Below are 13,534 nucleotides of genomic sequence, written 5' to 3' on the forward strand. Positions count from 1 at the left end.
AGCAGCATATGACGTGGCTGCCAGTAGCAAGAGGCAAGTGACAGGCAAGTGGCAGGCGACGTGCAGCAGCAGCAGCACTGGAGGCTCAAATTAATAGAGCGCTAAATTAATTCGAGCCACCGATGGGAAAACAAAGCACCCAAGGGAACACGACCCTAGGCAGCAGCAGCGGCCCTGCACCTGTGGATGTACTCCACTTCCATTGACTCTATTGATAGTAGTCTGTATGAGTGGCAGGGAGAATCGAGGAGATAGGGATTCCAGATAAATACCTTCTTAATGATTTAGTGAGCATATAATACTAGTTTCGATATAAATAAATCTTTCTGCCATATACCCCTTCTGGCATATATCGTACATATATAATATACTGGGTGTACGCACATCAAAATAAAATAAAATATCAAGTTGCAAGAGAGCAACAACAGCAACAACAACAACGAAAAGAAAAACGAGGTGGAACGTTGTGAGTTGCTGCGGACACCGCAACTCTACAGTTATACCCGATACTAAGTCAGTATGGCTCTCCTGCGGCAGACGCCGCTAATATTGAACCACACGACAAAGAGTGCGTGCGAGAGAGACAGAAAATCAGTCTGAGCGTGACGTCGGGCGCTGCGTAGCCAGTGCAAATTGATTTGTTCTTTTTGGCTATAAAAATTATCTGATCTGGTCCAGATTCAGCAATCTGATAGATATGGTCGTTATCTATGATTTTGCGTTTTTAGTTTTCTCGAATGTGCAATATTGTGGATGCAACAGATTTTCGTCCTTTGTGGGGGCGGAAGGGGGTGGGGAGAAATTCTGAGATATACGTTTTATAGTGAGATCTAACAGAAGTGCGGATACCAAATTTGGTTACTCTAGCCTTAATAGTCTCTGAGATTTGTGGATGCCCCAGATTTTCGTCCTTTGCGTGGGCGGAAGGGGGTGTGGCGAAATTTGGACACGAAACGGTCAAGGTCCGATATCACAGGAGTGTGGATACCAAATTTGGTTGCTCTGGCTCTTATAGGTTCTGTGATCCTTGAACTCATATTTTGCAATTGGCAAAACCGACCATGAAACCTGTGTGTTAGAGAGAGACAGAGCGAGAAAGAATGAAATTGTTTTCTTGATTCTGGCTATAATAATTATACGATCTGGTTGAGATCTTACATTCTAAAACATATAGTCATCCTCTACGATTCTGCGTTTTTGGTTTTATCGTATCTTTAAAAATGTGGATGCCACAGATTTTCGTTCTTTGTGGGGGCGGAAGTGGGCGGGGCGAAGTTTTGAAATATTTTTGTAGCAGTGACATATCACAGAAGTCTGGATCCAAAACATCGTTGCTCTAGCTCTTATAGTCTTTGAGCCCTAGGCGCTGAAGGGGACGGACGGACGGACGGACAGACGGACAGACAGACAGGGCTCAATCGACTCGGCTATTGATGCTGATCAAGAATATATATACTTTATGGGGTCGGAAACGATTCCTTCTGGACGTTACACACATCCACTTTTACCACAAATCTAATATACCCCAATACTCATTTTGAGTATCGGGTATAACAATACCATAAAAAAGAGAAGAGAAACTGAAAACTGGCGCAGAAGAAACAACAACGGCAGCAGCAGCCAAAGGCCAAGTATGTCATGTAAGAATTCGAAAGAAGTACGCGCGTCATTCAATCCTGAGGTATCGATATTCGATTACAACCAACTAAAAACCGACTGACTGTGCTCGACTCCAACACACAACACACACACCACACACACACACACATAGAGATGTCTGAGAAAACTAGCGTAATTCTAGAATTTGTTGCCATTGGGTGTTGTTTTCCCTATAGCATACATTGTACTCGCATACTCGTATTTTTGGGGTGGTATGGCGATGGCGATGGTTATGGCGGTGTCGGTGTCGACGCGATTGCGATTGGGTTCGGTCCGGACACCGGCTCTGGGTGCTCTGTTGCAGTTTGGTTTAGTTCGCTTTAGTTTTAGCTCTCGTCTCAGCTCAGTTTACTGGGTTCAGGGTGAGTTATTATAAGCGTATTGGGTTGCTCTCCCTCGCCTTCGCGCCTCCCACTCTGCGTGTCTTCTCTCTCAGTTGTAGTCGTTAGCCATTGCCAGCCTCGTTGTCGTTGTCGTTGTCGTTGTCGTGTATTTTACATTATTCTATTAGGTTTCCTTGCCAGTAACCGTAGACGTGTATTAATGTGGCCGACTAACATAGCCCGGGGCCTCCAGTGCTGTAATGCAGTGGGGATAAGCAGCCCACTCGGATTACCTTAGATAGGGTTTGGGCCGTATCTAGGTCAGAAAAATGAAGGAGGTTTTCTTACAGAAGTATCCTAGGGACCGATCGATACGAGCTTGTTCCCGTTGAGGCATTCCTTTGGCCAGCTTTTTGAGTGTTTCGCTCAGTGTACTAGTACTACTCATTGCCAGACAGAAACTGAGCACTCGGTCCGCAGTTCCCGGTTCTCGGTTCTCGGTCTCATACTCGTCAAGTCGGTTCATTACGATTCATAATAAAAATGAAAATCTGATATGTTTTTGTAAGTTGAGATTTTGCAAAAACGAAAAAAAGCTGAACAAACTTGAGCCGCGCCAAGCGAGAGCCCTAGCCAAAAGCAGACAGAGAACGGAGAACAGTCAGTCGGAGCAGAACGTGTACGGTACGGAACGGTTGAAGTATTGGAATTGGCAAATGTTTTCCCACAAGATATTCCAGAAATACATAATTACGAAAGAAAGAAACAAAAAAAAAAACAAAAAAAAACAGTGAAATGAAAGGAAAACCGACTCCTCCGAGATCTTGTTGCACAACAGATGCGGATGTCTGAAACTGGAATTGTAAATGTATGTATTGTATGTATGGAATGGTATGGTATGTATATACTCGAACACTCGATTATACCACAGAGAGCAGGCAGAATCAGATCCAAACTCCAGCAGCAGCAGCAATAACAACAGCAACAACGGCAACAACAACAGACGGCATACAATTAAGCTTTTAATTAATTGAATTTTATTTGCATTTCGGTTTAGAATTTCACCCGACTGCAATGAGCTGGAGCCGAAGCTGGAGCTGGTGCTGTGGCTGGAGTTCCCAGCATTCGATGTTGTTGGGGGCTGTGTCTGTCTGCTTCTCCACCTCGAATACCAGCCCGTTCATCCGTCCGTGAGTCTGTCTGTCTGTTGAGCAACTGTCAGGCAGCCGGAGCAGGAAAACTGAACGAACGCACAAATCAGAAATTAACGAGGGGGAACGTTGTGAGTTGCTGCGGACACCGCAACTCTACGGTTATACCCGATACTAAGTCAGTATGGCTCTCCTCCGGCAGACGCCGGTTATATTAAACGACACGACAAAGAGTGCGTGCGAGAGAGACAGAAAATCAGTCTGAGCGTGACGTCGGGCGCTGCGTAGCCAGTGCAAATTGATTTGTTCCTATTGGCTATAAAAATGATCTGATCTGATCCAGATTCAGCAATCTGATAGATATGGTCATTATCTATGATTCTGCGTTTTTAGTTTTCTCGAATGTGCAATATTGTGGATGCAACAGATTTTCGTCCTTTGTGTGGGCGGAAGGGGGTGGGGCGAAATTTTGAGATACACGTTTTATAGTGAGATCTAACAGGAGTGCGGATACCAAATTTGGTTACTCTAGCCTTAATAGTCTCTGAGATTTTTGAATATCCCCAGATTTTTGTCCTTTGCGGGGGCGGAAGGGGGTGTGGCGAAATTTTGAAACAAACTCGTCTCGGTCCGATATATTAGGAGTGTGGATACCAAATTTGGTTGCTCTAGCTTTTGTAGTCTCTGAGATCTAGGCGCTAATGTTTTACTCTAAGCAAAGCCGTCTATGCTACGTGTGTGTTAGAGAGAGACATGGCGAGAAAAAATGAAATTGTTTTCTTGATGCTGGCTATAATAATTATACGATCTGGTTCAGATTTTGCACTCTAGAAGATATAGTCATCTTCTACGATTCTTAGTTTTCTCGTATCTTTAAAATTGTGGATGCCACAGATTTTCGCCCTTTGTGGGGGCGGAAGTGGGCGGGGCAAAGTTTTGAAATATTCTTGTAGCAGTGACATATCACAGAAGTCTGCTCTCGCTCTTATAGTCTTTGAGCACTAGGCGCTGAAGGGGACGGACAGACGGACAGACGGACGGACGGACAGACGGACAGACAGACATGGCTCAATCGACTCGGCTATTGATGCTGATCAAGAATATATATACTTTATGGGGGCGGAAACGATTCCTTTTGGACGTTACACACATCCACTTTTACCACAAATCTAATATACCCCAATACTCATTTTGAGTATCGGGTATAAAAACCGAACATAAATTAACAGACAAATGATACTAAAAGCCGAGACAGAGCGCGGTTCCGAGATGAAGTTCGAGATGGAGATGGCGCATGGGATAATGAGGGAGAGCGAGCGGGCGAACGGAAAGGTAAGGACAATCCTCCAGCGCTGCGCTCCTCCGATTACCGCACAGTTGGTACTCCGAACTGCGAAAAACTGAACTTGAGACAAGCGTGCGTCGCTCTCTTTCTTCTGTCTTCTGCCCCCTGGTCTCTGGTCACGGATCTACACGATTCCCCATTCCCCCTGGGGACGAGGTCGCACCTGAGGCATGTAATCGATACGGCCAGGCAGTCGAGTCGTCGTCCCAGAGATTTTTATCGTGCAAATTGTTAATACTCTTTTCACGGCATCGGACAAAGCCTGAATGCGTCTGTCACCGATACTCGACCATGCCTTTAGCTGCTGTGGGTTGCAGGGAGCGGGGTGCGGGTGCAGTGCGAGTCAGAGGGTGGTTCGTAGTTATTAGACGACTTGCATTTGTCAGCAAGTTGGCAGCACCGCTTAATTTGCACGCCGTATCGGGTGTCCCATCGGACAGCTTTTCTGGGGAGTGGGGCTATCACTGGTCTATTGGCTCTTGGGATGGTATGGGATTGTAGGGAATAGTGACTCATCTAGTTGCACTGTCCGCCTCCGCCTCGGCCTCCGCCAATTGGGGAATCATCTTTCAGTGTTCTCAAATTTGTAGTCATTTCCCTTGAATACTACCGAGGCTTGTGTCGACATGGCGTATGAACAATGTGGAATTCCTGAGAAGCACCAAAGGGCAGTGTCTCAGGCGATTGGCAGGCGAATTATTAAGATTTTCTGAAATTGAAGTTCCCTTTGTACAGATGTACAGTTTGTATCCACACTGCCACTCCTCTGGCCGCAGACAGCAATGGCTAAAACTTTAAATACTAGAATTTCAATGTAACCCGATCCCGAGGTTGTGCAGCTCTCGCAGCCTTGTGCGAAATGTTTCGTGTTCAGCTTCCAAGAATACATATATGTACATATGCATGTACAAAACTCGCAAAAGTGGACACAGAAATATCTTCTTGTGTTGTTTCAATCTCAAATGAGTATGCCCAAAAGAGACAACTTCAAAGGCAGGTCCAGACTAAGACAGTTTTTCCCTTAAATTTTAAAGAAGAGGCAACACAGAGACAGCTAGCTATCCATGTCGTAGCAGCATCCGTGCCAACACCCTTGTTGCAAATGCCACCCACCACGCCCCCGCCCGAAAAACCAACATCCAGCCCGCTGGCCGTAATGAATTCGTTCGTTCCTCGTACGGTTATTGATATCCTTGCAGGAGAGCAAGTGGGAGGTGGGAGTGTATGCATATGGGCGTGTGGGCGTTGGGCGTGTGGGCTTTTGGGTGTGTGCTTCTGGGATACGTAAACACTATCGATTACCCGGTCACTGCAGGGCTGGGCCCATGCGTGCATTAATTGGACTCTTAAAGTTTAAAGGTCACCACGATTGGAGGTTTAGAGTATACCTTTCAGAAATAACCCCGATTGAAGCAATTAAACAATGATAAGACTCTTCATTCGGCATGTAATTCGACTTTCCTTTCATTGTTTCTTTTCCCTTGCTTTGAACCAGTCCTTTTTCGCGACTCAGTGAAGACACCTGCCACCACACAATGATTGGGGTATTGGACTGCGCCAGTTACAGCTGCATGCCGCTTATCGAGAGGTTTTGGCCAGGCCACAGTCAGAGGGAGCATCGAATGGCTCTTGGGGAGCTGGGGAGCACGAAACTGTGGCATCACTTTCTAGAAACTCATTGTTCTGCCTCTGTCTTGTTCCAGGAGTTCGCTCACAGCACCATGAATGAGCTGCACGGCTGGTATGGCTTCGACGGCGTCGACGTGGATCGCCTGGACCTCACCGCCAAAACATCGCGTCTGCTTCAGAGTGCCGCCGCTGCGGCTGCGGTGGCCAGCCAACAGCACCACCTGCACCATCAGGACCAGGAGCACCAGCACCAGATGCTGGAGAGGAGGATGACTGGTTTCCTTCGGAGCAGTCGCAGCTCCCTTGCAGCCGCGTATCATAGCAACAACAATAACAACACGAAAAACAATACCAGTAGCAATGGAAATTGGAATGGGAATGCCAGTGCCGGTGCCGGTGGGAGTGGGTGTGGGCGCAAGGGCGGCATTCAATATTGCAACAGAACGACGACGACTCCCTCGCATCATGATACGCGCAGCTCGCGGGAGGATGACTCCAAAAGGCCGAACTCAATCGGCAAGCCGGTCACGACAGTGGGGATGCTGACCACAGAGGAGAAAATAGGTGAGTACCGCCTAGCACAGAGGGCATGCCAACAGTCAAGTAATTCGAGATCCCAGCTGCCAAGTTCGAGTACGAGTGCGGGCGAAGCTCTGAGTGCCAGGCTGCAGTCTGGCCAAAATTAGAGTATGTCCGAGTCTCCCCCCACTCATCTCCCTACAGCTTCTAGTTTTTGTTGAGGATATTACAATTATGGTTTGCGGGGGTTTTCGAAGCCGATGAGGGTGCTAAATCTTTCCATGTCTATTGCTTTTTGGAATTTGATAAGTCGGACTTTTCATCTCTGGCACACCGTCGGCCCCACGCAGCCCACGCTCCACCAATTCCCGTTATGAGTAATTGGGAGAGCTGGCAGCTTGAAAACTTTTGATAAATTCCCAACAAAATTTTGGGGGCTGCGCTGGCGGTGATGCGGCTGCCTGCATTATCGAATAACAGATTCATTAAGCTCCAAATATGTCTTTCACAATTTCGGAAAGCAAAGTCTTTCCCCACCGATGCTAGGAGCTGGATTCTAAATGAATTCTGATGGATACCATGGAAAATAGGAGCTGTGTACCTTTCAGGAGCCTTTAGCATTTGCGGAGCATCTCTACCTTTTGCTAATGTTGAATCTTACGTTTATCTCCGTTGCAGACTTCAACAACTGTTGCTGGTGCCATCGACCGATTGCCGAGAACGCTCCAGACTATCTGACCAGCAGCGATGGACCTCGCTATTGCTCGGAGTCCTGCTTCACACAGAGCCGGAGGGCGTGCTTTAAGAAGGCCAAGACCTGTGACTGGTGCAAGCACGTCCGCCATGCAGTCAGCTATGCCAGCTATGTGGACTTCCAGGATGGGGCCTCGCAGCTGCAGTTCTGCTCGGAGAAGTGCCTCAACCAGTACAAGATGCAGATCTTCTGCAACGAGACCCAGGCCCACCTGGACATGAATCCACACCTGCGGGACCAGGGCCTGGAGGCGGACAGCGAAGCGGGTCTCATCACGCCCGATCTCTGGCTACGCAACTGCCGCAGTCGCTCGGCCTCGCCAGCCTCCACGGTATCGGTGTCGCCAGGGCCTCCAGCCGAGAGGTCGGTGGGGGCCACAGCCAAGCGAATCTCGCCTAGCGTTACTCCGCCCAGCAATCCGAGCAAACCCTTGATCTCAGTGGCGCCCGTGTCCAAGCTGCTGGCCCAGAAGAGTCCCGCGCCAGCTGATGCAGTCCCTCCACCGCCGCCCCCACCCCAGCAGCGGCACCACAACTCCTTGGGATCGGGTCCTGGACTAAAGCCTGGTCGCCGCAAGCGTCCGCAACGGGGCTATCGTCCTCCTCCGGTTCGGAGACGGTGGCCAGCATGCTCCAAAAGCAGCATCATCAACAGCAGCAGCAGCAACAGCCGACGCTCCACGCAGACTTTTCCGGATCCAGTGTGCCGCTGCCGCCGTTATCCCCCATGCCAGAGCCGGCCCATCCCCACCAACAACAGCAGCAGCCTCCCACAGTGGTGCCACCCCAGGTCCTGGGCAGGGGCCCAACTGCCATACCTTCCAGCTACTTTGCCCCACCGCCCAATGGGCATCCGATGGGACTTCCATTTGGAAGGCATCCCGCGCAGCCGCCACATCACTTCTTGCTACCGATGCCGACACAGGTGCCAGAGCATCTTGGTGCTTTCGCGGCAATGATGGGTGCGGTTCCGCCCGTAACCGTGATGGTGCCATATCCAATAATCATACCGCTGCCCATACCCATACCCGTGCCCCTGCCCGTCATGGACTTCTACAAGGCGCATCTGACACCCGAGCAGCGGAAGCAGTTCGACGAGGAGCGTGCCACGACGAGTCGCAGGGAGGACCAGCCACAGCCACTGGACTGCAGCAAGGCCAGGAGTGATAAGGATCAGGATCAGGATAGGCAACCAGAGGAGGAGCCGAAACCTCCACCAGAGCTCAAGGAGGAGGACGAGAAGGAGAAAGACGAAGATGTCGATATTGACGATGACTGTAATGATAATGATGACGATGAGGATAAGAAATCCATACCAAAGACAACCTCTGCCGGGAACGCTTCTCCAGCTTCAGCTTCTGCTTCGCCGTCGCCTTCGTCATCATCGCCAGCCACTGATGCGACCGCGCTTGAGACACACTGCATTGTCCGGGATGAAACCGATTCGGAGGCCGACCAGGACAACCAGAAACTGCCCAAGCTAAAAATCACGCGACTGCAAACCAAACGGACCCTTATCCAAACCAAAGAGCCAACCACGTCCACATCGTCTTCAGCTCCACCGTCATTTCCAGCGACACCTTCGGGCAGCAAAATCACGCGACTGCAAACCAAACGGACCCTTATCCAAACCAAAGAGCCAACCGCGTCCACATCGTCTTCAGCTCCACCGTCATTTCCAGCGACACCTTCGGGCAGCAACGTTTCGTCCGAATGCAGTCGACCGCTGCGCAAGCGCAAGCGGATCATTGACTGCGCCTTCCAGAAGATGGCACTGCGGGAGCTGGAGCCGGGCGATGGCGGCCACAACCAGGAGAGCAGTCCCACCAAGGACGAGGACGGAGAGTGCAATAGCAACAACCATGGCAATGCTAAAGCTAACGAGGGAGAACGTTGTGAGTTGCTGCGGACACCGCAACTCTACAGTTATACCCGATACTAAGTCAGTATGGCTCTCCTCCGGCAGACGCTGCTAATATTAAACGACACGACCGAGAGTGCGTGCGAGAGAGACAGAAAATCAGTCTGAGCGTGACGTCGGGCGCTGCGTAGCCAGTGCAAATTGATTTGTTCCTTTTGGCTATAAAAATTATCTGATCTGGTCCAGATTCAGCAATCTGATAGATATGGTCGTTATCTATGATTCTGCGTTTTTAGTTTTCTCGAATGTGCAATATTGTGGATGCAACAGATTTTCGTCCTTTGTGTGGGCGGAAGGGGGTGGGGCGAAATTCTGAGATATACGTTTTATAGTGAGATCTAACAGAAGTGCGGATACCAAATTCGGTTACTCTAGCCTTAATAGTCTCTGAGATTTGTGGATGCCCCAGATTTTCGTCCTTTGCGTGGGCGAAAGGGGGTGTGGCGAAATTTGGACACGAAACGGTCAAGGTCCGATATCACAGGAGTGTGGATACCAAATTTGGTTGCTCTGGCTCTTATAGGTTCTGAGATCCTTGAACTCATATTTTGCAATTGGCAAAACCGACCATGAAACCTGTGTGTTAGAGAGAGACAAAGCGAGAAAGAATGAAATTGTTTTCTTGATTCTGGCTATAATAATTATACGATCTGGTTGAGATCTTACATTCTAAAACATATAGTCATCCTCTACGATTCTGCGTTTTTGGTTTTATCGTATCTTTAAAAATGTGGATGCCACAGATTTTCGTCCTTTGTGGGGGCGGAAGTGGGCGGGGCGAAGTTTTGAAATATTTTTGTAGCAGTGACATATCACAGAAGTCTGGATACAAAACATCGTTGCTCTAGCTCTTATAGTCTTTGAGCACTAGGCGCTGAAGGGGACGGACAGACGGACAGACGGACGGACGGACAGACGGACAGACAGACATGGCTCAATCGACTCGGCTATTGATGCTGATCAAGAATATATATACTTTATGGGGTCGGAAACGATTCCTTCTGGACGTTACACACATCCACTTTTACCACAAATCTAATATACCCCAATACTCATTTTGAGTATCGGGTATAAAAAGTAAATGTATTAGACTTAATAGTAGACTTTACAAAATATTAGTACGTATTAATCCATGAATGGCGTGTGTATGTGTGTAAACTGGACTTGAATATATGTATGCGAAAGCGCAATATAGAGAGCGGAAGGCGGAAGGCACAAAGTGCTCGAAGAGTCAGAATGAAATTGAAATAAATACAAAATTTAAATTATTAATTTGCAATGTGTATAATTGTAACGTTATCAGTCCCTGAGCAGCTTACAGGGTGCTCTGCTGCATGCTAAACAAATATAACTCAAACTGAAGGTAGCACTTGTGACTACTCTGGTAGCACCTTTTAATTGTACAGATCCCAGAGCGAGATCTGGCCGTCCATGCCCGCTGCCGCCATGATGGGAGCCCGCCACATAGCCACCGTCTGCTGGGAGTAGGCCAGGTCCATGACACCGCCCTGCTTGTGCTGGGTGAGCACGGCCAGAGGTCGGAGACTCTTCCACGAGAAGATCCGAATGCGACCATCCCAGCCACCGCTGGCAAAGACCTTCTGGTCGGCGCGAATGCGAACACAGTTGACGCCCGGATTCTTGATGCTCAGCTCCGAGCCGCGCTGCAGCTGCATGGATGGCCGCTGGTAGCTAAAGGTGGTCAGCTTGTCCGCTGTAAGTGAAGCGGAGAAGTAGATTTAAAAGTCGCTAGTGAACCCCCAGCATACACTTACAGGCACCGCCAACGATGCCTCTATTCGTTATGGGGTCATAATCCACTGCCATGGCATCAGTCGCCAGCTCGACGACATCCACCATAACACCAGAGCTAATGTCCCACGTCAAGAAGTGCCCAGACTCGTAGCCGGCCAGTAGGAACAGTGAGGAGGCGCAGTCGAAGGGCTTGAAGCAGGTGACGCTGCCCAGCTTGGGCAGCTGCGGATCGTCAGGCACAAGCATTTGGGTAGGGGCAGCCGAGTCCGTCACATGCAGCACTCCAATGGACGACTCCTCGCAGGGATAGAACAGAAGCTGCTCGTTGGTGTTGCTCGTATTCATATAAAGGGCTGAACGGCAGTACCCCAGATGATTTCCCAGAATACTGTGCTCTTTCACATAGCTGCTGTTGCCTATGGAGAACATCGTGACGGTTCCACCCTTCTCCTGGGTCACCAGTCGGTCGAACGTGTGATGCAGGCTTGTGATGGCTCGCTGCCCACTTCAAAGTGCAGATCCGAGCGATTTGTCTGCAGCAGAAACGTGCTTGAATTGATTTGGCAATTTGTTTTTGTTTAGCACGGAACCTACCTGTAGATCCCACAGGAAAACGCTGCCCTTGATGGTGCCCGCCAGGAGACGCTCGTTTTCCTGGAAGCAAACCGAATTCACGGCGCCCATGTCCGGGGAACGCAGGCTGAACACAGGATCTGGTGGTAGCACAGCCATAATCAAATCGTTCAACAAATTAGATTTGTAAGTGCGTGGTTTACAGTGTTTTGTTTTTATCAATATTTACAATTTACACGACCCGAACTACACGGCAACTACACACTTGCTTCACATTTGCTACATGATAACACTAACCATACAGTATACTGTATATACAGTATATACTGTATATATACTGTATATATACTGTATGTATACATACAGTATACTGTATGGTTAGTGATGATAAGGGAAAAGATGGTATGGACGAGAGGCAGAACGGCCCAGAAAATCCAACGCATGCAGGGTAAAATCCACCCCTTTTCCTAATATACCTTGCTTTCAAAGTATATTGTCCTTACACGACGAGGTGAGGTTCGTGCGCACCTTGCAATTTTTCGAAATTTATTCAAAAAATACCCTATCTTAGTTATTTTGTGCGATATTTTTAACTGAACTTTTATGATCTGCTGAGTTTTTTGATAAAAAAAAAACGGAACTCAAAAAGCAATTTCATTGAATTTAACATTTTTTGGTTCTTTTAATTCAATCAAATCAACTGAAATGTTAACGATTTATTTATATCGATAGCAGTGTGCGACGCAAATGCAATAGAGGGCGCTGTGGTTGGCGCGCAACACAGCAAATTCAAATGGTGTGTTTTTTGAACAGTTGGTTGTCTGCGAATTAGAGCCCATCGGAAATGTTATCCAGTTGACGTTCACTGGAGCCTCTCAAAAAGAAAACAGGCTTAAATCATAACAGCGAAAAATCATTAAGCCTCTAAATGCGCGGACTATTAAAAACATATCGTGCACCAAAGGCTTACCGGCTTTATGGGACTTTGTCAGCAGCGCAGTGCTTGTGTCGGTGCCTCCAACGTTAAGGCACAATCATAAAAGACTCGCTTGTCAGTTGTACTTGGGCCAGTGGTCAGATTGCGACCAACGAAAACGGGTCAAAAACCTTCCAGAATGTGAGTCTGGTGGCTTGGGGTTTATCTGTGTGTGTCTGCCGCAACAAAGATCGAAAAATAAACATGATATTGTTACACTTGGCTTGTTTCCCAGAGGGCAATGCCGGCTAGCTGTCGACCCCAGAGCTGGGTAGTTCCCCTTGCCAACCAAATGTAGACAAAAAAGGAGACATACTACTTCTCGGGACATCAAAACTAACAACAGCCTAAAGACTGTTATGGGCGGTTTTGTAGAGAGCCGATAGGTATCAGGGCTGGAGAAGAAAGAGACAGCGGCATCTATAGTGGATCCTGGGAAGCAGTGGCAGAGTTGCGTGGGAGAAAAGAAAACGGGGCGAGGAAGAAAAAAAGGAAGTTTCCAGTGGAGAATAGTGGAGGCCGCACGTGCCCTGAAAGAAACGAGGGGAACGTTGTGAGTTGCTGCGGACACCGCAACTCTACAGTTATACCCGATACTTAGTCAGTATGGCTCTCCTGCGGCAGACGCCGCTTATATTAAACGACACGACAAAGAGTGCGTGCGAGAGAGACAGAAAATCAGTCTGAGCGTGACGTCGGGCGCTGCGTAGCCAATGCAAATTCATTTGTTCCTTTTGGGTATAAAAATGATCCGATCTGATCCAGATTCAGCAGTCTGATAGATATGGTCATTATCTATGATTCTACGTTTTTAGTTTTCTCGAATCTGCAATATTGTGGATGCAACAGATTTTCGTCCTTTGTGGTGGCGAAAGGGGGTGGGGCGAAATTCTGAGATAAACGTTTTATAGTGAGGTCTAACAGAAGTGC

At 48.3% G+C, this 13,534-nt stretch overlaps 1 protein-coding gene and 1 pseudogene across 1 annotated transcript; one reads left to right on the forward strand and one right to left on the reverse strand.

The window, feature by feature from the left end:
* LOC117193337 overlaps window positions 1-9,339 on the forward strand; it is a 33,144-nt pseudogene extending 23,805 nt beyond the window's left edge.
* Window positions 9,340-10,565: 1,226 nt separating this feature from the next.
* On the reverse strand, window positions 10,566-11,851 carry LOC108159954 (guanine nucleotide-binding protein subunit beta-like protein 1). The gene is given in 4 exon segments (XM_017293620.2): window positions 10,566-11,014; window positions 11,076-11,546; window positions 11,549-11,588; window positions 11,650-11,851. Coding segments are annotated over 4 exon segments (969 nt in total). The 5' UTR covers window positions 11,788-11,851; the 3' UTR covers window positions 10,566-10,694.
* Window positions 11,852-13,534: the final 1,683 nt, after the last annotated feature.

The sequence above is a fragment of the Drosophila miranda genome (genome assembly GCF_003369915.1).
Source record: "Drosophila miranda strain MSH22 chromosome Y unlocalized genomic scaffold, D.miranda_PacBio2.1 Contig_Y2_pilon, whole genome shotgun sequence".
NCBI classification, from domain to species: Eukaryota; Metazoa; Arthropoda; class Insecta; order Diptera; family Drosophilidae; genus Drosophila; species Drosophila miranda.